At 43.6% G+C, this 27,895-nt stretch overlaps 1 protein-coding gene across 6 annotated transcripts in view; it reads right to left on the reverse strand.

Annotated features, from left to right (window-relative positions):
- Positions 1 to 307: 307 nt before the first annotated feature.
- PPP3CC (protein phosphatase 3 catalytic subunit gamma) overlaps positions 308 to 27,895 on the reverse strand; it is a 52,704-nt gene continuing 25,116 nt past the window's right edge. Inside the window, exons 4-15 of one of the 6 annotated variants that reach the window (XM_034761882.1) lie at positions 21,650 to 21,761; positions 19,041 to 19,186; positions 17,583 to 17,722; positions 16,474 to 16,551; positions 16,284 to 16,378; positions 14,188 to 14,313; positions 12,843 to 12,920; positions 11,110 to 11,136; positions 10,130 to 10,208; positions 9,207 to 9,304; positions 6,018 to 6,047; positions 308 to 4,693 (exon numbers count right to left, since the gene is read on the reverse strand). In XM_034761882.1, the coding sequence (XP_034617773.1) occupies positions 4,518 to 4,693; positions 6,018 to 6,047; positions 9,207 to 9,304; positions 10,130 to 10,208; positions 11,110 to 11,136; positions 12,843 to 12,920; positions 14,188 to 14,313; positions 16,284 to 16,378; positions 16,474 to 16,551; positions 17,583 to 17,722; positions 19,041 to 19,186; positions 21,650 to 21,761 (1,185 nt within the window). In that variant the 3' untranslated portion in view covers positions 308 to 4,517. Of the gene's footprint in view, positions 4,694 to 6,017; positions 6,048 to 9,206; positions 9,305 to 10,129; positions 10,212 to 11,109; positions 11,137 to 12,842; positions 12,921 to 14,187; positions 14,314 to 16,283; positions 16,379 to 16,473; positions 16,552 to 17,582; positions 17,723 to 19,040; positions 19,187 to 21,649; positions 21,762 to 27,895 lie in introns of all 6 variants that reach the window. The other 5 variants (XM_034761881.1, XM_034761884.1, XM_034761883.1 and 2 more) reach the window with 5 other exon arrangements.

The following is a 27,895-nucleotide window of genomic DNA, read 5'->3' on the forward strand; positions in this document are numbered from 1 at the left end:
TTACAAGAATCTAGCTAGGTAAGATTTACCCAAGTGTGGTGGTGTGCCAAGAAAGGCCCTTAAAAATAGGTGTGTGGGATGGCATCACAGTAAAAGGTTCTCCCAAAACAAGGTAAATGCACCTTTGTTCCCAATGCTAAAATATCCCATTGCTGACTCCCTCCTTGTTACATGCAGCTTGCTATAACATGCAAAAATAAGACAGGCTGCTAGGGACAGCCTTGTGGAGAAAGGAGTGCAGTGGCACTGCCCTTAATAGTCTGGAGTTCCATGGACTGATTGTACTCCTTGGCTTTTGTGTTTATTCTTTTTTTTTTTCCTTTTTCTTTTTTCTTTTTTTTTTTTTTTTTTTTGCAAAGTCTCATTTGTCAAGCTTCTGCAGCTGGCTGGCAAGAGGGGATGGAAACAGAGGACGGAATGGAGCTCTGAGATGAAGCCTCTTCAGACATGCATAGTTCCAAAGCAGAACCAGTGCTGGGTTTCTGGGAGATGGGATGGGAAGTTGGAAGAGGAGAAACTACTTCAAGTCTCTGCAATACTTTTGCACTGGGAGCAGGGGGAATATTTAAGCCCCTCCCTCTCTCAGACATGGCTTTGAAGGCCACAGTTCTTTACACTCGTCTGTTACAGTGCAGAAGTGCAGGAGCCCCTCTCGCACCAAATGCTGTGCTTGTGGCATGATGCTTTGCTGGGAATGAGCTCTACTTTCTTTCCAGAGCTGCCCAGCACTCAAAGCCTATGCTTAGAGGTCTCTCTCCCCCTCCTTCCTTGGGATACAAAGAAAAGAAGTGAAGGGGACTGTGAGGTTTAAATGCTTAGCACTGAAGGTTGGTTCACGTATTGTGTTTATATTTTAAAAGCAAAAATCCTGGCCGCCCCGACTCCGATTGAAGGTGGAAACTCAACATGCCCAAGATAACTGCAGCTGGTGATGGTACACTCCTCCCCTACTGTCAATGCACGATTACCACCGCTCAGACACTGCTACCCATTTACAGCACCACTCGGCGCAACAGGAGCTAGTTAACCTCTGAATTAAAGAGGAAAAGCCAGGACAGGGAAGGTTACAAGATGAACATCAATTAAGGGGGTAATTAACACCCACTCTCCCCAATCTGTGCTGCTGCTCACCCCCTCGCCCCATTAAGAACACTGCATACTGTGCTGAAAAAACACAGACCCTGGCACCAACGTTCCCATAGCAACTGGAGACTGTGCTTCGCCTGACAGCATCCTATCTGCATGTGCTTGTGTGGGATATGGAATACGTTTCCAGCAGCTCTCAGCTTGATAGAATAAGGAGGGGAAGACCCGATAGCTCCTGCATGGGGAAGCCATGAGTCATCCAGAGAGCTCCTTCCGCCCACAACACACTGGGCTAGCGACTGCTGTCAGAGCCGCTCAGTACTGCTCATTCGAGCTGATTGTGACTAATGTGAGAGCTGGGCTCCTCCCCATCGGAGACAGCCTCATTGACTGACAATTAGCAGATGACTTGGGACTCCTGTTTAAGGAACACCCAACAATTAACATGCTTAAAAACAAGCCCCCTCTGGCTCAACGTATTGCTAAGTCACAAGCCAATCAGAATTTAGGAAGCCAGCTGTCACCCCCAGTTATGCCCCCTGATTAGTTGAGGATGGATAATTTTGGCAGGCAGGCAGCTCCAGTAACTATGGTTTCGAAGCTCCATGCTTTGCAAACACCACTTAAGCAATGCTATGGTGAGCCTCCAGCTTTGAAACAGAAACTAATCTTTCTTTGAGGAGTAAGGGCAAAGAGGGTCACAGCAGAAGCTGGTAGGGCTGAACTGCAACCTGCTTTAAAAAACAAAAAACAAACAAACAAACAAACAAACCACACCTCAGAACAGGACAGCGTTTCATGAACAAACGCCTTTTCTTTTCAAGAAAGCCAACACCAGCAACTTGGAATCCATGAGCAAAGCTTCCGTTGCAACTGGGGCAGAAACAACTTTCAGTGTTAAGCTTTCAAAGGGTGATGAGCAGAGGATACCTTTGCAGTGTCTTCTCCCACCATTACTATGGACAGGAGGGCTCCCACCTAGCCAAACACCCCCCCCCCCACCCGGTTATTCACCAACCCCTAAGGAGGGACAGATGAATCTCATTCTGGTACCTGTCACATGGCTCTTGAAACAGAGATGCTGCTCAGAGAAGATCTCAGCCAGGTCAGAGTGTGTGCACTACACACTAGGGTAGCACACTGCACAACCAGCCAGTTTTAAAAGGAAGATGCAATGTTTAAGTCTATTCCTGCTTTGGAACAGATGCCATAGAAAGAAGAGGGATATCAAGAGGGACCCCTTGCCCCACACAGGAGTAAGAAAAGACAAGCCTTCCAAAAACACTCACTTTCACAAAGCGGCAGTCATGTAAAAAAAAAAATGGTGACACATGACTTTAAGAGTCCATCGCTAAAACCCCCTTCTGCTCAGATGCAGTGTCCTAAATAACTGGTATGAAATTAAGTTTGTGACATATCATTAGAAGTGACAATTTAAAGGATTCCTGTGAGGCAGCTGCCTTCCTCTGGGATTGGAATCAAAGACTATGCCCACAGCATGAAGGGAAGATAGTAACATCAAGAGGCTTCAAGACAAAATAAAGAACAGGGTGCATGGATCACCTAGAGGGTAGAGTTTAACCCTGCTCATCTGCTTGGTGGCAGTAGATGTCGTCATACATTTGTTCAAGCGGGAAGGGGAGCAAAAAGCAGCCAAGGCCTAGCATTTGAGTGATGCTGCTTTGATGCAATGTAATAAGCAGGAGGGGATTCAGCTAAAATGATCCATATGGGAAAGGCAGAAAGAGAGGAGTTTGCATTTTGTAAAAATAAGCAACCAGGTTTGGATTTTTCAAGGTCTGTTTCAAAAATGGATTAAGTCAAAGTCTGAATAAGTAAATGAACCAAACTGGGTACTTTGCTTATTTAGATTCCAACTTCAAAACACTTTACAATGTATAGAGGCCATTCTTTTGGCATCCCCAGTGTGCATTTATAGTAGAAACCCACCATCACCTAAAGAAATCTCCTTCCCCCAACTCACTAAAGAGATGTACTATACAAACAGCCTTCAAGAATCTCTAGCCCAGATCCACTGAGTTCTCCAAGCCACTTTCCTTCTCTAAAAATTACCCTCCTCAGTACAAGCAAAGGAAACAGATGTTTCCAAGAACGTACGTGTTTCACAAGTCCCTCTCTGCACTGAGCATTCAACAGCACAGATATTTAGGGGAAGGGGGCAACGATCAGTATGGATCACCAATCCTTCCCCATCCCATCTCTCCACTTATCTGAGGCCAGGTAAATTACTCCCTCTTTCAGATGGAGTCCCTGATGTTCCCTGGATGGCTCACCATCTTCCATGCAGCATACATCGTCCATACCTCCACTAGTCACTAGGTTCTTGCTCACCTAATCCCTTATGCGTGCGCGTGTGTGTGTGTGTTCTGGTTGCTACTGTCTGTGGCAACACCAACACCAAGGGCTTGTCAAGACACAGTTAGTGCACGACAAGCTGGGGTGTAAAGCCTAGTGCACTAATTGGCTACATGGACATTGCTATTGTGCACTAAATGTTCCCTAGTGTGCACTGACCTACTCCTGTTTCAATGGACTACAAATCAAAACGCACAGTGTTCTGTAAAGAACGTTTAGATGCACTTCAAGTGTTGTTTGTACTGATGGAACGATGCAAATGGTTTGCTTCAGAGTCTGAAAACCAGAAGCTTTAGAAAGAATGGCGACTAGAGGGGATGCTTTCCCATGCCCACCTTCCAGGTCATTCTAAGAGATTTGTTGTTCTATTGGAATAAATTGGAATCCTGAAGAAAAATGCGCTAGTTTTGGAAAATTCACACCCTTATCCCCAAGAGATAATCCAACACCCCAGCTGGAATCTGAACTATCCACTTTAACGTCACCTAGGATAAAGTCTTCCAAAAAGAGAAGGCTGGGTCTGAGCCAGTCGCTCCATGCAGCATGCCATCTTCCACAAGATCAATTGCTAAAGCAGCGGCTGCAGCTAGACAATAAAAGTCGAAGAAAATAACAGCAAACTCCGTGAAGACAGTTGTGAAAACATTTTAAAATGAAAGATGCTGCTTTTGAAAGCACAGGCTAATTTAAAACTGTACCAAAGTCAAGATCAAAGTTGCTTGGGACTCAGTGTGATTTTTTTTTTTTTTAAATCCTCAGAGGTTCCCCTTCTGTGGGGGAGAGGTCAGCTGTACAGCACAACACTTCATATATGCACTAGCAATTAGATTGGTTTCTAAATTAAAAAAAAAAGATGGACTTTTTATATACTGAACATAAATTAAAAAAATTACAAAATGGTCACCTTTCTTACAGAATGGATGCAAACTGGATTATGAACGTGCCTCCAGGTTAAGTTTATTTCTCCCCATCCCTATCCCACCCCAATAATAAATAAATAAAATTCATTAAGTTTTGGATCCTTTAGTGGTGCAGATTGGGCATTAGAACCATTACTAAGCTTTCTTCCCTGTGCCGTTCTTTTCCGCAGAGTTTGTTGAGGTTACCAAGTTCACCGGCCCGTCTGGGTGCATTGAATCTTTGCGCGGCGGCATGCGTTCATTAATGCGGTCCAACCCTCTGGCTTCTTCGAAGCTGCGGATCTTGTGCTGCGGTGAAAATCCACGGATGGCTAGAGCAAGGAGGGCAAAGAAGAGTCAGTCTGTGCCATAGCATACCGAGGAACAGCCTATCAGCATACACCATACTACAGAACCGAGAGTCGTGGCTACAGAGCACATGTCTGGGTAAGAAAAAGTAAGCAGCGGATCGGTGTATGATTTTGTCATTGTCTCATGAACTGGCAAAGTTATACTGGTGATATATAGAGTTGCATTATCTTTCATTAAACCAATTTTGAGGGTCCAGTTCAATTTACTCAGCAGCACCAATAAAGCCAGGGCTTATTTGCCTTGTTTTCGCTTATGACTTCCCTCGCGATACTGTTTAGCAGGGGCAACTTGCAGGCCAGACATGTGCCCTGTATTCTGAAGAGTTAATGCAGTGAAATAGCAGCACACTTTCAAAGCTGAAAAACATAATACTAAAAAAACAGTGAGGACAAATCAACAAAGGGCGTTTTACTTCAACACAAAAACCAGGCACTGCAACACCACAAAGAGGAGAAAGAGCTAATCCTTGGATCGGAAAGGAAGCATTTTATCTTGCATGACCAGGAGCTAAACGCATGGGACAGAGCAGATGCGTATGCTTTGTTTCTACTCAACCTTGCAGTAATTCAAGACCCTTGCAGGGACTGCCTTGCACAAAGCATTTAGCTAGTTTGTTTTACAATAGATTTAAGTAAAAGGTTTTGCTTCAAGCGTTTTTAAAGATTAAATTCTTTCGGATATTGTGATCTCTGAATAGTGCGGTTTTACCCAATGGAAATCTGATGAAATTGTGAAGGAGAATGTAAGTTTCCAAAGCAGTAATTTCATTACTCTGGTATTTAACTGCAGAGAGGGTATTGCCTCTCCACACTGTGCTCACTCCACCCGAAGGGAAGGCAAAGGCTGAGATCAGATCCCAAGGAGCCAGGATAGCAATAAATACAATCAAATATTTCCTATATGGTTTTGGTCAACTGTTCTTGCAGCCTTCAGAAATATATTGTCAAAGGCCTGAGCTGAGCAACAATCCATCCAGTGATGAAGTTTCAGGAATCAACACTAGGACCTTGATGAGACACCAGAATTTTCAGTCTGGGATCCTGCTACAGGAATACAGCAGTCCCAGATGCCCAGTATTATGAAATTAAGCATCCCAACTCATCTCTGTGACATCAAGGCTGAGACAGATCTGAGATAGCCGAATATTTTATTTATTTTCCCAGAAGGGGCCAATCCTCCCCCATTTTTGGTGATGCAAGAGTAAAAAGCTTTCATACTGCTGATAAAGCTCCTTAAAATTAGCAGACAAACATGATTGAGTCTCTCGCAGGATTCTAGCCATACCTTCCCGTGCCTCTACCGCTTCTACTGTGGCTGTAATACAGGAGGAACAGTGGCATGCAAAAATGAAGACAGAAAAGAGTGAGTGAACTAACATTATTGCTGCCATTACAGAGACCCACAACCTTCCCCGCCCCAGTAAGGACCATGATGAAGATCAGTTGGCAGAGAAGGACTGACAGGAGCTAGAGACAGAAGGGCTGGAAGGGGATTTCACTCAGCTGGGATTTCCAGCTGAGGAGTCAAACTTCAGGCTGTTTGGGAGCCTCCTTCCTCTTAGTGGCATGAACTTCACCATACATGTCAAACTACTGAGTCCAAAACAGAGTAACAAAGCAACTAACAGGGCTGGCCCTTCAGCACCTCCTGGGCCAGGAGCACGTGTCCCCCATGATAGCCATGGGGCTGGTACCTCCTGGACTGAAGTGTGTTCCGTTTCCATTAGTTTGCAAAGCCAACCTTTAATGGACACCTGCTATCGCCTTCAGCTTAGTGATGCTTTGGGAAGGAGAGTTCCATGGATGGAACTCACTGCCTCATGGAAATTGCAGTGCACAAACCTACCTGTGGCAGAAGTGCCTTTGTCACTTAAAGAAGAAACTGACCTTAACCAACAGGTTGGCATTTGGACAGGAGGGGAAGCAAAGGGGGTTGGCTCCTTTTCTGGGAGTGGAGTGCTGAGTAGCACAGTAACTAGGCTGTTCAGCTCCTGATGTCTTGAAGTAGAACACAACACAGGCAGATATTTCAAACCTACTTGGCTTCAACTCCTCCCACAAAAAGGGTTACTAAGCAACAAGACACCATAAGGTTTCAGCAATGCCATGTCTCCCTCCGCCTCTGGAACTGCTGCGATTGTCAATGTGCTTGTGCTAGTAATCCCTGTGAGAACACCTGGTAGCAGGGCATTCTCAATGGAGGGACCTTAATTGGAATCTACTTCCCCTTTAGGCTTGAAAGTGCCTGAGATTAAATCCTTGTGGCATAATGCACAGGTCATGTGTTCGGGCTTCCAGACAGAGGGTGAGGAAGGCATAGCGTTGTGCATTAACATTGTAGCTCTGGCTTGAGGATCATTAGTTGACTCTTGTTAATCTCATGTTATTAAAGATCTGTAAAAGGCTCAGACGGTGAGAAGGGGAGCAAACCAGCTTCCCCGCCCTGACAATGAGGGTGCAAGATGACCCAATACAACACCGAATGCTCTCAGCTTGGTGTGGCCATTATCTGTGGAATGCATGACAGAACAGGGGAGTTTCCAGAGTGGTCTTTGAAGGAGGTCATTCAGTGCATGTTCCAAGCATTTGGGTAGCATGGAAGGCAGCATGAAGTTAGGAGTGGACAAGAGGGACAAGGAATGACGAGGAGAGAAGCATGGGGAGGGCATAAGAAGCAAGACGGTGCTTAGGAGCTGAGCATGGAGATGCAGGTAGCAGTGGAGTTATGGATTGCCTTGGTGAGCAGCTCAGACTTCATGCAGAAGAGGGGAAGTCAACAGAGACTGAAGGAGAGGAGGGAGAACAGGGTAAGAGCAGCAGGAATGATCTAATTGATCTGCCATCTCTCTCACTATTCTGATTAAACCACAAAGCTCATTATGAAACTGTGTAAAGCTAAAATCCTTCACTTCAGGTCAAAGCGTGGCTCTTTGGAAACTTTGGGATGTGTCTGCATTGCACCTCACCTCTGAGGAGGTGGGGGTTCTGGGGAGAGGAATAACCTAAAAAAAGCAATAGACAGAAGTCTGTCTCCTAAGCTTGTTTGCACCTCTCCCATCTATAACATGTATCATCCATCTAGAGCTTCATAAAACAATGTTACATGACTAAGCCTGGCTCTAGTCTTTTGTATCCCAAGGTTATCAAAGAACGTTCAAGGTGAACACCTGCTTTCTCACCTACTGACTTTCTATTCTCATGCCCGTAGCTTAATTAGCGTGACAGAAATCACATTGGACAGAGCGTAAAGTAAACTCGCACATCTCCTTGGACAAAGAAAACCTACAAAACTTGGGAAGATGCCACATCCTCCAAACCCAATAGGATCCTACAGCAATTCTTCTCTCACGCACACATGAAATATTTAATCAAAGCCAGCCAGTCCCAGAACAAACCTCTTTCTGAGCCATCAGGAAACCATCCAGTGCTGATAGGAAGGGAAAGCAGGCCGATTATATGCCAGTACTGAAGGGCTGGCAGCAGGAAAGGATTAAAACACTAGATTACAGGATTCTCTCTGGGGACACATGTTACGATAACTCATTCCCTGACCACCAGCCAATCACCACTCCCTGTGGCCTGAAAAACTCTACTTATGTGAGGTTTGATCAATGCCGCTCTCAGAATGTTAATATAATTTGAGACTGATTGGTGGGAATCCACAAATGTACTTGCCAAAAATACAGAGAAAGTAACAAGTATACAGGAAAGCTACTCAAACCCAATGGACCAAGTCACTAGGACTGCCAAGTTTGAACATTAAAAACAGACTTGAGAGAATTAACTTATTTCAAAGTAAAAATATAAGTTTCCCCCTCCTGGAATCAGAATATTAGGGTTGAAAACAAAGGGATTTAGTTTGATAAAAAGAACTAAAAAGCAGACTCATTTATCATACTATTCATGTACACTGGTACACAGCAGCAGCAGAGTAGCTGAAGCAGAGAATGCCTGGAGGCAATGTTAAGGGGGGAGGGGAGGCACAACCCTTAAGAGTTGTTCTAACAAACGAGATGCTACACATGCTTGAAGCCTGATGCTGTTCAGTCTCAATCCTTGCTACCATTACTGACCACGAGATTATACTAGTATCTTAGAAAAGACCCCCTACCCCCACCCCAGTTTGTATCAGTTTATAACAGGAGTTCTCAACCTTTCCCTCCTACGACCCCACACAATGTTCCTCCCGAGAATCCTTTCCCCCATTCCCATGGTGCTGCAGGGAAGGAACTGTAGGAACTGGCACAATGGTTTATGGTGGCACCTGAAGGCCAGATATTTCCGTGCCAGCTCTGCTTCAGCAGAACACCAGATAGGGCGAATAGAGAATCATGACTCCTCCAAACAAGTGTTGGTGGCTCCCTCACGCGTCCCAAACCACATGTCAAGAAGCACCTATGTACATGTGTAACACTGGAGCAGGAGATTCAGTGAGCTCCATGCACAGTGTAAGGGTTATTTCGCATGTACTCACCAGTCTGTAGAGTCTGCTTTCCCCCTGAGAGGACTCCCAGGGGCAGAGTACCTGTGGGAGTCAGGCCCTTGAGAGTCAGCACGCTCTCACTCTCCTCTCTGGAAAAAGGATGCAGAAGGATGGATTACTCTTACCAAAGCCAGCATTTAGGCAAGAGGGTTACAGCCAGAGGCATGATCACTAAAATATTCCTTCCCTCATAGGGGAATGCTACATACTTACCTTTGGGTAACCCTCAAGCCTAGGTCTGTACTATCTTGGCAGTAAACTGTTGAAGGTGATCCAAACAGCTTACATTTGATGTCTTTTTCTATCAGGAAGTTTAATACAACCTTGTAAGTTGAGGTGCTCTGTTTACTAGGATGACGTGCAGCAAAGCCAACATCAAGGCCATCACTGCCCCAATATACCTCTACCCCGATATAACACGAATGAGGATATAACGCAGTAAAGCAGTGCTCCAGAGGGGTGGGGCCGCGCACTCCGGAGGATCAAAGCAAGTTTGATATAACGCGGTTTCACCTATAACGCAGTAAGATTTTTTGGCTCCCGAGGACAGTGTTATATCGGGGTAGAGATGTACTTCCTTGTTTACATGAAATGCATCTCTGATCTGGAGGGATCCCTACTATAGGTCTAATCTTCTCTGTTTATGAGGATGCTAGCTTTGATGGGATGGAGGTTTTTGTAGTACCCAAAGAACAGGACTGACCATCAGCTTTGCAGCACCAGACACAGATACATGGGAGCCATTTTCCCAAACCCAGACCCCCCATTTTGATATAGTTTTGCAGACTCTCTCAGCTGGATTCCTGCCTGCATACTACTACCTTCACTCATACAGGTCAGACAGAGGAGCAACCCCCACTACCCAGATCGCACATTAAGCTCAGACACAAAACACTCCCACGTTGCCTTCTTACCGGAGAACTGAAAAAACACGCGCCATCTTCCCAATGGCTCTGATCTTATTCCTGATTATCTCCTTACGGACTGTCGTGCCTGCTTTGAAAGAAAAAAATTGTGTAAGAATTTCCTGCCCCCCTTTTAAAGCCACAGGTAATGTCAGTATGCACCATCTGTCTGGCTCTAGAAAAGAGAAATCATGGATTACAAATTCACAGCTATGTTCTCTAGAAAACAGTCTATTTGGAGGGGGTAGGAATGGAAATGAGGATGGTGACACTGACAAAATGACACACAGAATAAAGGTCTAAGGAAAGAGTAGAACCACCAGAAGAATGGATCACACACTTCTTGCTTGAAGCAGCAGATCTTTACTCGACAGGTCAGATCACACTACACAGAATGTAACAAAAATGACTCAGCCATGTAGACAGCTTGGTAAGGCAGACAACGGACAAATCCGACTGCTGATGAATACCTTGGAATGCTGGGCTGTGCTTGCAGAAGAGAGAGTGGTCACACAAGCATCACCTCTGGCATAAACACACACAGTGAATGGCTGGCTGGAGCCTTGCAACTCTGCTTTGACCCTCGCTCAAACACAGCGAGGTAGACGTACTCCCCTTTTATTACACACACTGGGAGAAAAGCATGGAAGGTGATTGATGATAAAATAGGATAGACACATCTCCTCTCAGCTCAGACTTTTCAAATGGCACTATCACACATTAGAACAGTACAAGCCACATTGGAGATCGAACATGCACCAATGGTTCTGCCATGCACTAGGTGGCTGCATTAGGAAGTCAAATAGAAATGTGACCCCATCTCAAGTTCCTAGAGGAACGCAGCAGGGTTAAAAAACACACAGCGCTTCTGTTAAAGCTGAAAGGGGGATGGAGAGCCTCCCCAACTAGTCAGCTATTCAAATCCACTCCAAGGAATCTGCTGGCACAGGCAGTGAGAATTAAGCTTGTAGCAAATTCTAGCGGGGTACCTTTCTGATAGCTTGAAATGTAGTGATCTTCAGGGAGAGGAGACACCAAGAAACAAGGAAATGAAGACAGAGATAGAAGAAACAAATTTAATTTTCATGGGAGGGAGGGGGAAAAAAATAATCAAAAATGAAATTCAATGGGAGAAGCGGGTTAAAGTCTTGACCTGTTGATAGAAGTGGCACCTGGTTACATTATACCTCTCCTACTGCTTCCATGCCGCATTTACTTTATTTTCTCTCAATACTTTTCCATTTATCAAAATGTATATAGTGCCCCACCTGCATTCAGCTTCCTTCACACATCATCACTTCAAAAATCACTAATCAGGACCAAATAATTGGCTGCTATTTCTGGAGCTAGTATGAAAAGGAAGAACAAATTGGCCCAGTGCTTGAGTGTTAAAAGTTTAGATCTAGCAGGGCAGAGTAGCAGCGGAGAGACAGTCTACACAGTAAATTGGGTAATAATGTTTGAGTGAGAAAAAATAACATGGGGAATAGTCCCATGACCTGGTAATGCCAGGAAATCACTCTTCAGAATATCTAGTGCAAGGGTAGACAACCTTTCAGAAGTGGTGTGACGAGTCTTCATTTATTCACTCTAATTTAAGGTTTCGCGTGCCGGTAATACATTTTAACGTTTTTAGAAGGTCTCTTTCTATAAGTCTATAATATATAACTAAACTATTGTATGTAAAGTAAACAAGGTTTTCAAAATGTTTAAGAAGTGTCATTTAAAATTAAATTAAAATGCTGATCTTACGCCGCCAACCTGCTCAGCTTGCTGCCAGCCTGGGGTTCTGTTCACCTAGGCCGGCAGTGGGCCGAGTAGGGCCTGCGGCCGAGACCCCAGACCTGGGGGTGGGTGTTTCAGGGGTCAGGGAAGAGGGCTGGGGATATGGGGGTGCAGGGCAGAAGGCTGAGTATGTGTGGGGGGTTCAGGGCAGAGGGATGGGGCTGTGGGGGTGGAGGGCAGAGGGCTGGGTGTGTGGAGGTGCAGGGCAGAGGGTTGGGTGCATGGGGGTGCAGGGCAGAAAGCTGAGTGTGTGTTGGGGTATGGGGGGTTCAGGGCAGAGGGCTGGGTGCGTTGGGGTGGGGGTGGTTCAGGGCAGAGGGCTAGAGTGTGTGGGGGGTGCAGGGCAGAGGGCTGGGGTGCTCGGCTCGTGGGGGTGCTCCCAGCCCCCTACCCCGAGCGGCTTATGGCAGGGGGCTGGAAGGGATATGCCCTGTTCCACTCCCTTCCCCCAGGCTCCGTCCCTACCTCTCTCTGCCTCCTCTATGGAGCTGTGTGGACGCTGCCGCCCTTCCCCCGCCCCCTCGCTAGGGCCATCAGCTGATTGGCCAGGGACAGAAAGGATGCGGGGCAGGAAAGCACCACACTGGGGGAAGAAGCGGGGGAGGGGGGGAAGCTTGGCTGCCGCAGAACCAAGCTTTTGCCTCCTGCCCCCGCAGGGAAGAGCAGTGGGCGGGAGGGTTGAGGGCCGGGACCACCGCAGGGAGTTGCGTGCCACTCAAAATTGTCTCACGTGACATGTTTGGTATGCGTGCCGTAGGTTGCCAACCCCTGATCTAGTGCCACAAATAAGTACAACCCTATGCACTTCACTGTCACTGGATTGCAAAGGGACAAAGTTTGGTATTTGGTTCTAAAGTGGATTCCAATCTCTCTGAATTTAGCTTTAAACTATTACCTCACCACTGTTAACAGCCCAACTTGTAATAAAGGTTGTTACCTTCCAAAGTTTCATCACCATCTGAAATCAACTCATCATCAGAGCAGATGTTGAGGATGTTGACCAGCATCTCTGTGACTGCAAGAAGTAGTGACAAATAGGTAGGAAGATTAGAGGGGGCTGGCGCTCACACTGCTCAAGGAAGGAGGGTGAGCCGGATTGAACCAATGATATCAGTCATTTACACATTTGAAGAGGGAGCCCAAAGATATTTTATAGCTATATTCTGCAGCATTTTTTATTGCAAAGGATCCCAAAACACGTTGGATTAGATACTTGAGACCCTCTGTCACAGAGGTGGGTGCAATCTGAGCATTGCACAGAATGCTGCACAACTGCATGGGAACTGATCAGGGAGTGGGGTATCCATAGTGTTCATGCAGAAGAGATTGGGTCTCAGTTAAGGTCCCTTCCCAATCTCCCTTCACTCCCCCCACCACACAAAAACTGCATAATACGCCATCTGTTTCAGGGAATGTTGGCTCTTCTGGGATTTCAACCTTTGGTTCCACAGAGTAAACATTTTAGACCTTTAAGCTATCCCCAAAACCTAAAGCCCTGAATGAAAATCTAGACTAGTTGGGAGAGGACAGCGCTCCTTTGTTAAGAAGCTGGAATTTTGGCAAAATCTGGGGTTTTTTTAGGCAGCTGTACTTTATTAAAACTGAAATCAAAACCTCTCCCTGACTGTGGTGAATGCTCTGATAGGCCACACATCTACATGATATTTATCTCTTTCTTTATGTAGCATGGAAGATGTCAGCTCAGTTGGGGGAATTACCTAATCAAGGCTGGTTCACAGGTAATCAGGGGGGAGGGATAGCTCAGTGGTTTGAGCATTGGTCTGCTAAATCCAGGGTTATGAGTTCAACCCTTGAGGGGGCCCCTTAGGGATCTGGGGCAAAAATCAGTACTTGGTCCTGCTAGTGAAGGCAGGGGGCTGGACTTGATGACATTTCAAGGTCCCTTCCAGGTCTAGGAGATAGGATATCTATTAATTTATTTTATTTATTTATTTACAGTACAAAAATATTGTGAAATGGGGACCATTTTATTTAACTTCTTGGTAATGGCAAAGCAGACCTTCTTTGCCAAAGAAACTTAAAATCTGGGGAACTTTAGCCATCAGAGTTCTACTACTGTACAATAGGTCATGGTAAGTCTGAACTACTTATCAATGCCATTTTACACTGCCAAGCTGTACCACATATTTAAAACTTCCTAGATAATCCCCTGATTTGATATTTACAGATATTTAGTTACCCTCAGGGGGATGTTAACACATACAGTGCTCTGATCGGTCACTGTTTAGGCCAAACAGAAATCTGAATGCTTTATTTCTTACCCTTTTCCCCTACAAAAGGTAAAGACCACGTGAAGACATCCATGAAGTTTGGAAGCCAGTAGGGGTGTGGAGAACAGTTGAACTGTCTGATGTTCATGACATTGTTTTCATATTTCAGCACAGCAGCTAAAAAAGAATAGAGAGAAATAACGTGTATATGCAGGCACGGTGAGCTCTGAGGCGCAAAGACTGTCTCCCTCTAGGTTCGTTCAGCACTGAGCATTAGTGATCACACAATGACAACTAGTTCAATTTGTGCAGCACCAAACTACTACTTATCTAGAATTAAGAGGCTTAAGTGGTATTTTCAGTTTATCAACTACAGGGCATGAAGTTTTAGACATTTCACAATAGCTCATCTTCCAAATAGCTCCTCAGGACAATATAATGAGACTCTAAAGAAAAAGTACACTCTGCTCAGAAGCTTCAAACGGTCACCTCAAAGAAACCATGAACTAGAAACTCTTGGTCCTAAGTTAAGGTTAGAAAGATAAGTGGAAAGTTTCCCTCACTCCTTATTTAATATCAGAAGGGTTAAAGTTTATGAACATGGACAGCAACTGCATGTTACAGCGGCGTAGTCACTATTACTGGTGAGTTGCCATTACCGGCATGTATGTCATCCCCCCAGGGCTTATAACTTGACAGTTTAGTTGTAACAGCATGCAAACTGTCATCTTAGAGGGGGACACTTTAATAATCAGTTAAAGCCAGGTAAGCCATTTCTGGCTCAGAGTGCGAAAGAAGGGGTCTTGTTTAAGTTTGCTACTTAGTCCAGTTTAGACAAAAAAAAAAAAGCTTTAGCTTTTAGCTTTAGAAACAAGATTCGCAGCTGCTTTTAGTCCTCAGTGTGGTTCTAATTTCACAGCAATGCTCCTTTTCCCAATGCATGTCAATATTAATTTAAGGGCCCCTGATGACATGATATAAGATGACATTCCCACAGATATCAGAATCAGAGGTGAAGGCCTATTAAGTACTCTTGGCCAAGCAGTTTAAGATTGTTCCCTCTGAAGCATACACTAGGGCTGTGTCCAGAGTAACTGATTGCCACAAACTCCTCTTCAAGACTATTCCTCTGCCCTCCAGATCAGGCTCTTAGGAAAGAGTTCCTGCTCTCAGCCTAAATTTTACCTTTGCTCATTTTCATCCCATTATTTGTATTTATAACCACCATGGACTATTCTGAACAATTTTCTTCTTCCTTCTCCTTCGTGTTTACATATGTCAAACGCTTCTAGCTATAGTGTGTCCTGTGGACCCACTGACCTGATGATGTCAGTGAAACAGTGCGTGACTTCAGTAAGCAATGCCACAACAATCTATTGCCAATCTGAATGCAGCTGCAAAGCTAATAGCACAGCTACTTTTCATTCAGTGCCACCATCCAAAAAAGGAAAATAATGTGATGCTGAAGTATCTAAGTTGAACTGACTAAAGGAAAGAAATTCAGAACCAAAGCTACTAACTCCATGGTTTATTTATTCCTTTGTGCACTGGTGCTGCAACACATGGGTTGGGATAGGGTCAAGTCATACACAGAGTGGCAATCTTCACTATGAGTTTACAGGCTTTTGTCAAACTGACACTTAATGAAGCTCTTTTGGATTCAACACTAGCTTATCCCAGGCACACACCACACTGAAGATGAGATGTTTTCTTAGGATTCCATCAGACCACTGTGGCAGATAAAAGGTAATACTAACTTCAGGGATCTTGAGGAGCCTGTTTTGAGCTGTTCCACCATCTTCCCCAGTTGTCACTTCCCAGACACCCACCTCCCCCTGAAAGCTGAGAACCAGATGAGTGGGAGTAGAATCATATCAGCAGGTCAGGCCAGGCTGGAAGAGAGGGGTAGCAGCACACAGCAGCTAGCATGATGCAGTTGGCTCAGTGGCTAGCATGTTCTGGCTCACAGGCTGTGCACACACCTAGGGAAGTGGAAGAGGTTTCATTGAAATGAGAAAGATGGAGTGAACTGGGGCTACTGCTAACAAAACAGGAGGAGGAAATTGGAGAGGGGTTTCCTAAGGGTTAATATTCAAACAGCACTGGCATCCAAAACAACTGCAGAGACATGGCCTTGCCAGCCTTACCCTTGTTGTTATACACATCTAGGTAATTTGGTGCAGAGAAGATCGTGATTAGCGATGGAAAGCCTGTTGTCTGGCTCTTCCTGTACATTCGGTACCTAGAAGGCAGGGCATGGTGTTAGCATTCTGGTCTTGCTAAGGGTAGAAAAACTGAAAAAACATTCTTGCACAGTCCTAGCACTGCAGCACTTACCCGGCATCCTGGGCTTCATGAGCTCGGATTACAGATAACAAACTATTGTTTTGCAAAAATTCACAGACTGCAGGGTAACTAAAGAGAAGAGTTTTAAATACATTAGTAGGTAGCAAAGACAAAAATCCTCCCTCCTCTGGAGAGGCAGGAGAAATGAGAACACAGAGCGTTAATGATCTCGTGAGCTTTGCAATTAATCTTTAAATGATAGCACTGCACACAGTTGTGGGCTGATTTCAGATGTGCTGAGCATCTTTGGCTAGGTCTACTCTACAGCTGGGAGTGAGCCCCCAACCCTGGCTGGCAGACTGACGCTGGCATGGCTCAAGCTAGCGTGCTAAAAAACAGTAGTGTGGATGTTACTACACCAGCAGAGGCTTGCACTAGCCGCCAAGCTCAGACCCACCTGCTCCTCTGGCTTCAAGCTTAGGTGGCTAGCGTGAGCCTCAGCCAGTGCAGCAACATTCCCAATGCTATTTTTAGCATGCTAGCTAGAGTCCTGCAGTCACAAGTCTGTCTACCCAGGCGGGGAAGCTCACTCCCAGCTGCAGTGTAGTCATACCCTTCAAAGCCAATGAAAGCTGCAAGCGCCCAGCACCTCTGAAATAAGGCCACATCTATGTACAGTGCCATCTTTTAAAGATTAATCACAAAGCACATTGGAAACAATAGTCAGTCTGGATTCCTACGCTAAATCCCAACCAGGCAGGTTGCAAGGAGTCAAGTATAGAAAATTATCTTTTAAAATTATTTCTTTCCTTCTAAAATCCCCTTGATACCTTCTGGTCCCTGAAATTATCTCCAAAAGCACCATAACAGGTACCAGAAGTCTTATTACAACCTTAAATACTTGCGATTTCATCGAGTGATGCATCCTGGGGCAGCTTCAGGGAGTCAGGTACCACCCAAGTAGCTCTCCCATAGGGGAAAAACAGCTTTAATGCAAGTTCATGCATTTCTGTGCTTACACAGACAGCCCAAGAACCTGGTAAGTAGGGGCATTTAACACAACAATTGGATTTCACTCCATCTCTCCATTCGCTTTTAAACACTACCCAGGGCAAGTCAGAAGCCATAGTTTATCTGAGCCCCACTGAAACTCTGCTTACCTGTAGAAATAGGAGCAACCTCGAACAGTGTTGTGAGTGAAATGCTCTAGCGTCTTCTCATTGCCGTAATCCTCTGATGGATCAGACCAGAGTAGGTCACACATCGGACCAAAGGCTGGAGGCTCTTTAAACCTGTCTAACTGGAAGGTGCACACAAAATGAGGACAATTGTGGAGGTCAAGTGGCTTTGTAACCAAGGGGTACATGCTTCTAGGCAGAAGAGCTCTGGAGATGGGCTAGTTCGAATGAATTAGGATTAGAGCTTTGGACACCTCCTCTCTTACTGAGACCAAAACTGAGTCTACTCAACAGCTCTGAGCTTCCTCCCTTCTCTTTTTCCATCTTTTGGGGAGCAAGGTCTGAGTGGCAGCCATCTGATCACCACTTGGATGCTCATGAGTTGCCTGGCTTTCTGCCCCTGCCTGCTTTCTCTTCTCCCTCAAAACATTCAGAAGAGATCTTCACTGTGGGAGAACCGACATATACTATCTGACTTGAAGCTCCCTGGTATAACCACTAGAGAACCTACACTCAGTGTCTACAGAAATTCAATGCAGTCAGCATCAAGGATGTTATTAACCTGTTACATAGCGGCAGAAAAAGTAAATTCTATATAATAATGAAAAACATACTGCAGACTTAAAAATGCAAACTAAGTCAATGACACGCTACCAGGTAGCAATTCAGGAAGAAGAGCAGGAACCAAGTCTTAGTAACCAACCCAAAGGCCATTAAATTAGCCTGGAGTTTTGCTGACGGAAGGCCCAACTTGGGACAATCTGTCAGGCCCTTGCAACCAACCAGCTCTGGCTGCATGAGAGAATTAAGGATGAGGTGGGAGAGAGGAAGGAAAGTGTGTGATCCATTACCCTCAAACACTCAAAGTAGCTTGAGCTGTGCTGCAGAACTACAGAGCATGCTGCGGTCTCAAGATACATGGGGGAGTATCAGAAACAGCAGATAAAATGGAGGAATAGCAAACGTGCATAGCATGTTTTTCGACAAAGAACATCAAACTACAGCAGCCACCTGTGGGATGCAAAGGCTGTTAACCAGTGCCCAGAATGCTCCATAATAAGGACTAAGGAGCTGTACTGTCCATGCAACTGACAGGGCTTTGGCTTTTTAACATATTGTCCAAAAGGCCCATGCACACTGAACTGCTTGGAACTCAATTTCTTTACCTCGGAACAAAAAAAAGCTGTTATATTCCTGCTGGGATCTTGGGTTCCCAGAAGGGTATCAAACCTGATGCTTAAACTGCAGTCAAACCCTTTCAGTAAAGGGATCAAAGAAAGCCCTATTAAGACCAAACTTCAACAATCCAAGATTCCAGAGGAAGCGATAACTCTCATGTCCACCAGAGATGGGTTGTGTGAGTATGCAACTAAAATGGAACCCTAGTAATACAAGTGCGCAATAAAAATGTCTGTGTGAATGACGAGTGAGATTACTTACTTTCCTAATGTCATCTAGACATGTGATTTCTGGAGACAGTCCTCCATGGACGCACAGGAACTGCTGGTTTAGGAGGGCGGCAAGAGGAAGACAGTCAAATGTATCCATACATGCATCATACACTCGCTCCGAATATTTGATTCGACCTAACGGGGAGAGCAGGCAGGAGAGAGAGAGATGGTTTATCTTCTACCCAATGGGAGTTGATCAAGTTGGATGAAAAGATTCCAGGCCATTCATGCATTCAGACTAACATACTGATCTGTAGCATTGTCAGAGGAAGCTAATGTAGAAGGTGAAACAGAAACAGTCTACACCTATGACATTCTAAGCAAAGCTTTCCTCTAGCACACTAATGGAGCTGTCTTAGAAAATACTTAATGACCCTGAAAGTCAAAAGGCTTCCAATGTGGCCCCAGTCAGGAACTTTTACTTTAATCTTCTCCCCTCAAGCTCAGAAATTAACTTATCCTAGTGCATGTTAACTTCCATAGCAAGAACTTCCTGGAAGAGGCGCCTCAGCATTGCCAAGGGTTAGAAAGAACTTGGTTTACTAATAAAATCATGTAAATATCTTACATTCATATTGCACCTTTCATCTCAAAGGACCCCAAAGAATCTTACAAGCTTCAACTACTATGCAGACTATACACTAGGAACTGCAACAGCTGTTTAACTTGGCACAACCAATAACAGTTTAGATAAGGAATTGTGGTTTCGGTTGGATACGAGTGCTTCAAGGGAGGCTCAGGGAGGCTAAGGAGCTAGAATTTGACCAGGCTACCAGGGGTTAACACACCAAGTCTTACAAAAAATAGCATATAATCTTTAATGTCCACATATGGTCAGGTTCTCAGCTTTATGCCTCAGCCTGATGTCAGAGATACAATCAACTAGTAGCAGTTCTCTCACCATGCTGAGGCACTAGTTCATTACTGATTCAGAGAGAAGAGAGCCCTTCAGTGCACTTTCAGCACCATTCCCTGCAACTTGTGTTATTTCAAGGGCTCCTATCTGAGTACTGACCTGACCCAACCTTTTCTGTCTGAGACCTGAACAGATTAGAACACAAAATGATCCGATTCCCCCAAAAGAAGCCACTGAGAACAAGTTTTCTTATTTAGCGTGCTGAGTTGGCCCAAAGGGCTTAAAAAAAAAAGTTACATCCCGCAATCTCCACATTAAAATGCATTCTAAAAGCCTATGTTTTAGATTTCTTTTTATGGATACAACAGGAGGTGCTGTTCTAAGCAGCAGTATGTCTAGACACCTGCTGGCTTAACCATTAATGCTCTGCAATCTGATATCGTTTGCTGCTTGTTTTAACAGATAGGCTAGGAAAGTTTTCAGTAAGTGTCACGGAAGTGATATGGGTTTCCTAAAAGCAGAAACTAAGTTTTCACAACCAGTTGCCAGATAGATTCAGAAACGTCCCCCGTCAGATGCTATTGAAGTAGTAAGACCCTACAACACCAAGTAGTCACATTAGGAGATCACCACATCAAAGTACACATGGCCTCATGTCTGGCAGCCATCTTAGATGGTGATGTTTTATCACAACCATGTCTTGGAAAAAATCTTACTGTTACTGTAAGATTGACCTTCATCTACAAGGAAAGGGTGAATTTTTCATTTTCTCCCTCCCTTATTTCTGTGGCTCAAAAAGGCTTCTGTAGTGAAACATTTATGTACAGGAAGAGAAAAGGCGGTTTTTGTTTATTATGCTTTTCAACAGGGGATCCTGGGAACAGAATACAGAACCTTTAACCTCTAGATCACTGGCTCAAATCCAGCCCAGCTCAGTAGAGAGAAATAATGACCATCATCAGATGGCTTTTCGGTATTCAGCATGAAGCAAGCTGATGCCTCTCAGCTCATTTCTGAACAAACAGGTAGATTCCTGTCACACTTTACCCCTCTGACAGCCAGCTGAGCTACAGAACTGAACTACTATCTGTCCTCTAGAGACAACTCTTTCAGGTCAGGGTCGAAGTGACTGCTGCCTCTGCTATGCTTGTTGTGTGGAGAGAGGATTTCAGTCTCCAGTGCTGGCATGCCACTTGACCTTTCACCAGCACTAGTTTCACATACTTTAAAAAGTTATAAATACTATATTTAACTAAAATAAAATTATCTTAGAGGTAATGATTCGCCCAGTACAAACACTAGGAAGAGTCCTTTATTTTCTTCCAGCTGTAATCACCAATTCCAGCTGCACAAACTGAACTGAAAGTCACTTGGCAGTAATTATAGGGTGCTGGGTCTAGAAACTGGGGAGAAGGAGGGGACTTTGCATGCAACCATTTGTCAGTAACACAGGAGATGGGCTTGCACTCCTTTTATCTGCATTCATATTCCTTTTACCAAGAGGACTCAAATGCTACTTTAGCGTATGTTCAGCACTCCATAGGATTGGTTCAACCCAAAATACTGAACAGCATTTAAAGCAGTGTGCTAGAATACTGGAAATGAGAGGACAGCTAAGTGCAGATACATTTGCCAAAGCCAGCTAGGCCATCCAAGACAGGGCCAATAGAGGACCGAGAGCCCTGACCTGGCCAGATGCTAGTGCATCTATGTCATTACTGAGGAGAACTGGGTATACTTACATTCCTGTTTAAAGGTGAAGTATTCTGTGAGGTGCCTGCACTCATGGTTCCCTCGAAGCAGGAACAGCGTTTTGGGATGATTTATCTTTAAACTCCATAAATACAGCACACACTACAAACGAGATGGAAGAAGATGGTATGTCATAAAACCTTTTATAGGGCACTAATCATCTATAGACTTTACTGAGAGTTTTTGGGAATAACATAAGAATGGCCATACTGGATCAGATCAATGGTCCATCTAGCCCAGTATCCTGTCTTCTGACAGTGGCCAGTGTCAGATGATTCAAAGGGAATGAGCAGAACATGGGAATTAATCAAGTAACCTACCCCTTGTCATCCAGTCCCAGCTTCTGGCCGTCAGAAGTTTAGGGACATCCAGAGCATGGGGTTGCCTCCCTGACTGTCTTGGCTAATAAACATTGATGGACCTATCCTCCATGAACTTATTTAATTCTTTTTTGAACCCAGTTATAGTTTAGGCCTTCACAACATCCCCAGCAACAAGTTCCACAGGTTGACTGTATGTTGTGTGAAATATTCCCTTATGTTTGTTTTAAACCTGCTGCCCAATAATTTTATTGGGTGACCCCTAGTTCATGTGTTATGTGAAGGGTTAAATAACACTTCCTTATTCACACCATTCATGATTGTACAGACCTCTATCATATTGCCTCTTAGTCTCTTTTTTAAGATGAACAGTCCTGGTCTTTTTAATCTCTTCTCATATGGAAGCTGTTCCATACCCCTAATAAATTTTGTTGCTTTTCTCTGTTCTTTTTCCAACTCTAATATCATTTTTGAGATGGGACAACCAGTATTCAAGGTGTACCATGAATTTATATAGTGGCATTATGATATTTTGTCTTCTTATCTATTCCTTTCCTAATGGTTCCTAAATTGTTAGCTTTTTTGATAACTACTGAACACTGAGCAGATGTTTTCAGAGAACTATCCACTCTGACTCTAAGATCTCTTTCTTGAGTGGTAACAGCTAATGTAGACCCTGTCACTTTGTATTTATAGTTGGGGTTATGTTTACCAATGTGCATTACTTTGCTTTATCAACAGTGAATTTCATTTGCCATTTTGCCACAGATACAAAGGGATCTCACAAAACTGGTTAACTCGTCTCAGTCAGCTTTGGACTTAACTATCTTGAGTAATTTCATCTCATCTGCAAACTTTGCCAATTCACTGTTTACCCCTTTTTTATACATAATTTATGAATATGTTGAACAGCATTGGCCCCAATACAGATCCTTGGGGATCCTGCTATTTACTCCTCTCCACTGTGAAAACTGACCATTTATTCCTATCCTATCTTTGAACCAGTTGCTGATCCACAAGAGGACCTTCCCTCTTATCCCACACTGCCTACATTGCTCAATAGCCTTTGGGAAGGGACATTGGGCTTTCTGAAAGTTTAAGTACACTATATCCACTAGATCACCCTTATCCACAAGTTTGTTGACCCCCTCAAAGAATTCTAATAGATTAGTGAAGCATGATTTCCCTTTACAAAAGCCATGTTGATTCTTCCCCAACATACTGTGTTCATCTAAGCGTCTGATAATTGTGTTCAGTACCAGGCAAATTTGTAGAAAAGACAGTACAGAAATTCAGTTTACCAGCCTATAATCTCCAGGATCGCTTCTGGATACTTAAAAAAAAAAAAAAAAAAAGATCAACATTACATTAGCTATCTTCCTGTCATCTGGTACAGAGGCTGATTTAAGCAATAGGTTACATACCACAGTTAGTAGTTCTGCAAATTTCATATCTGAGTTCCTTCAGAACTGTTGGGTGAATGCCATCTGGTCCTGGTGACTTATTACTGTTTAATTTATCAATTTGTTCCAAAACCTCATCTACTGATACCTCAAGCTGGGACAGCTCCTCAGATTTGTCACCTAAAAAGAATGGCTCAGGTGGGGTATCTCACTCACATCCTCTGCAGTGATTAGCAATGCAAAGAATTCACTGAGCTTCTCTGCAATGGCCTTGTCTTCCTTGAGTGCTCCTTTAGCATTTCGATCGTTGAGTGGTCCCACTGATTGTTTGGCAGGTTTCCTGCTTCTGATGTACATAAAATTTGCTGTTGATTTGTGTGTTTTGCTAGTTGCACCTCAAATTCTTTTTTGGCCTGCCTAATTATACTTTTACATTTGACTTGCCAGAGTGCATGTTCGTTACTCCTGCCATGAGTGCAGGGGACTGAACAAGATGACCTCTCAAGGTCCCTTCCAGGCGCACGATTGTATGATTCCTTTCTATTTTCCTCAGTCACATTGGACTTCCAATTTTTAAAAGAGGTCGGTTTATCTCTAACCACCTTTTTTACTCTGTTGTTTAGCCAAGGTGGCTTTTTTTGCGCTCCTTCCTGTTTTCTCTTTTATTTGGGGTATACATATAGTTTGAGCCTCTATTACAGTGTTTTTTAAAAGGTTCCATGCAGCTTAAAGGCATTTCACTCTGGTGACTGTTCCCTTTAAATTCCATTTAACTAGCCTCCTCACTTTTGTGTTCCCCCTTTTGAAGTTAAATGCTATTGTAGTGGGTTTCTTTGGTATTTTCCCCAAGGATGTTAAATATAATTACATTTATGGTTGCTATTACCAAGTGGCTCAACTACATTCACCTCTTGGACCGGATCCTGTGCACCACTTAGGACTAAATCAAGAATTGCTTCTCTCCTTGTGGGTTCCAGGACTAGCTGCTACAAGAAGTAGTCATTAATGATGTCTAGAAATTTTATCTCTGTATCCCAATCCTGACGTGACACGTTCCCAGTCAATATGGGGATAGCTGAAATCCATTATTATTGGTTTTCTGATTTTTTAGCTTCTCTAGTCTCTAAACATTTCACAATCATGGTCACCATCCTGGTCAGGTGGTCAGTAATATATTGCTACTGCTATACTCTGATTCAAGCACAGAATTTCTACCCATAGAGATTCTGTGTTTGATTCAGTTAAGATTTTTACTATATTTGACTATGCTTTCTTTCACATATAGTGCCACTGCCCCACTAGTGTGACCTACTCTGTCATTCCTATATATTTTATACCCTAGTATTACTGTGTTCCATTGATGATCATCATTCCAGCAAGTTTCTATGGTGCCTGTTATATCAATATCCTCAGGACCGGCGCAACCCATTAGGTGACCTAGACGGTCGCCTAGGGCACTACAATTTGAGGGGCGGCGACCGCGGCAGTATTTCGGCAGTGGGACCTTCCACTGCCTCTGTGGCGGGGCGGCATTTCGGGGCGGGACCTTCCGCCGCCTAGGGCGGCAGAAAAGCTGGCGACGCTCCTGAATATCCTCATTTAATAATGCACTCAAGTTCACCCATCTTAAAATAAACCCAAAAGTTGATTTCAAGTAGAACTTTAAGAGCAACCTAGTTCCATAAGCAGCATCAGATCTTATCTTAGCCAACTTCACCAGTGGGGGAAAAGCCACAGCACACATTTCTCTATATTAGGCTTGAGCTGGAGAACTGACAGATGAGATCTCATTCAACTGAAACCAACTTTGCATTGGGTGGGGGCAGCTTTTCCTTCCTTCCTCCCTGTCAGCAGAAACCAAAGCAAGAGCACTCATTTTCAGAGCAGCTAAGCACAAACAGATGGACAGTATCTCTACAGCTGTCCCATCTGCAACGTAAACTGGAGATCATTAAGTCCTTGCTGACCATTATATCAAATGTGTTGAATATTAGTTAGAGGCTAATGTTTTAGTATGGGGGGGGGAAAAAAAAACTTCCGAGTACGTGTTATATTCATGTGATATAGATGCTAGAAGAAATGAAAAAGCCCCAAACAGGAAAAACTCAAAACCCACTGGGGGCTGAAAAAAGTTTCACAAGCTTGAATAGTGTCACTGAACAAGTGCCTCAATGTCACTGAGGAACAGACCAATATCAAATTGCCACAACAGCCTTACTAGGGCCAGGGAAATACTCCAGGCTAGCTTGCCAAGGAAGCTCTGAAGATAAATGTTTTAAAGAGAATATACTTATATCATCCTGTGGTTGGCAAACTGACTGTTAACCAGCTGATTTGTCTAACATGGGAGAAGTGATATCAAGTTTGCCTTGATGATTTTGAGAGTTGGAAGATAATCTGTTATGACAACAAGCAGTATGGCTTGGATTAAAGTTTGTAACAAGTACTTGCCCTTTAGGCTGACATGCTGCAAAAACTGTACATTCTTTCACAACATGAAAGATAAAGGTTGACATCAGAAAGCAAATTTTGTACTTAATACATGCTGGTTTGGGTGCACAGTATTCCAGAAGCCAGCTGCTGTGGTATAAAAATTAGTTCCAGAGCAGAGACAAACCAACTCCAATCCAGTTTCTATTACAGATGGCTAAAACATCAAGGTACTTAAATATTGAACCTCCAGGCAAGCTTTGATTTTACTCATTTGAAACGTTAAAATCTCCAGAGAATAGGAGTCTTTCTGCCTACGTAAACGTAAGGATTTCCAGAGTCCCATGTAGTTCTGAATTTAAACCTTAAAGAGACATGCTTACACAAACCTAATTTTAAATATTACTACAGATAACGCAACTTTGTCAGGTAATTTAGGTTGCCTGTTTAGATCCACAATAAAATGTTTTACTAAGACTATTTATAGGAGAAATTAAATATTCTGCAATTTCAATTTTATCCTGGTGTGTTTGCAACCTCAATGTCATAGATCAGGGCTAGCAAATGAGAACCAGAAAATGAAAGTTACTATAAATGACAAATTGACGTGAGGGATGGAGACAGAAGATCAGGGAACTGACTAAGCTGGTTTCACTGCCCGAGTAAAATACCGGGGGGGGGGGGGGGGGAAGAGATATAGCACTGATGGAGTGGAAATCAGAGTTTAAAAGTTCTTTCAGTTTTAACAATGTCTCATCATGTTAGCAACCTGGGGAAGAGCTATTAAAAATACATATTTTTAAAAAAATATAGTAGTGTAGAATAATGGATATAACCATGAAATGATACTTCTGACAACAGAACAAAATCTACAGACCTCTAAATCAGACTTTACATTTTAGTCTCAAATGGTGTATGGATATTTCACAACTACCTGAAAAATCATTGGTGTTGAGAAAGGTAACACAAGGGGAAACATGGTTCAAAGAGCACTGAACAGCCTGTTGATGTCTCTACAGGACCCATGATAAGAAGTAATAGAGATAACTACAGTTGCATTCATGTGATTTTTTAGTTGGTGTTTTACAAAGAGATCCCTTATCCAGCTTTTCCAAGGCTCTGTGCCTAGAAACAGATTACTAAATGGTTACAATATCTCAGTAGCAACTTGAGACAATTATGGATTACTACATTTAAGAATGCAACTTCCCTTTTGTCTGTAACCTTAATGTCTGAAGTCACACACCAAGGCGTACATGAATATTTCATTTCTTCCCTTACAAACTGACACTCATACAAAAGACAGGTTTCAGAGTAGCAGCCGTGTTAGTCTGTATCCGCAAAAAGAACAGGAGTACTTGTGGCACCTTAGAGACTAACAAATTTATTAGAGCATAAGCTTTCATGGACTACAGCCCATTTCTTCGGATGCATATGCTGTAGTCCACGAAATGGGCTGTAGTTCACGAAAGCTTATGCTCTAATAAATTTGTTAGTCTCTAAGGTGCCACAAGTACTCCTGTTCTTCATACAAAAGATTTACTCTTGTAACATACCACTACTTACAAGAAGGAGATCAGAACTGCCGACAGTAAAGCATGATGGAACATTTCCTAAATGAAGCATAAGGAATCAAACTGAAGAATCTTTTTAAGAGTCCCTTTATGCAAACACATAACTAGCATTATAAACAGAGATATGTTCATTTTAAAAAGTCAGCTGAGATTTACAAATGAATAAAAATTGCATTTATAAAGCGCTCATATATAATAAGCCTCCATCTCTCTTCTGAAATAGGCAAGTATTGCCATTCTATAGACAGGAAAACAGGTACCAGGGTGCGGGGGAAGGGGGAAGAGAGAGAGAGAGAGAGAGAGAGAGAAAGAAAGAAAGAGAATGGCAGTCATTGGCAAAGCAGGGAACAGAAAAAGAGTTTCAGAAGTCTAACCTATGCTCTGACCACATTTTTTCTTTAATGTGTTATGTATTCTGGGATACAGCTAATGTAATGGACGGACAAAGCAAGGGAATATGATTAAATGATTGAATAATTCTCAATATCTGTTTTGGCATAAAATTTTCA

The sequence above is a fragment of the Trachemys scripta genome, chromosome 2, assembly GCF_013100865.1.
Source record: "Trachemys scripta elegans isolate TJP31775 chromosome 2, CAS_Tse_1.0, whole genome shotgun sequence".
In the NCBI taxonomy this organism is placed as follows: domain Eukaryota; kingdom Metazoa; phylum Chordata; order Testudines; family Emydidae; genus Trachemys; species Trachemys scripta.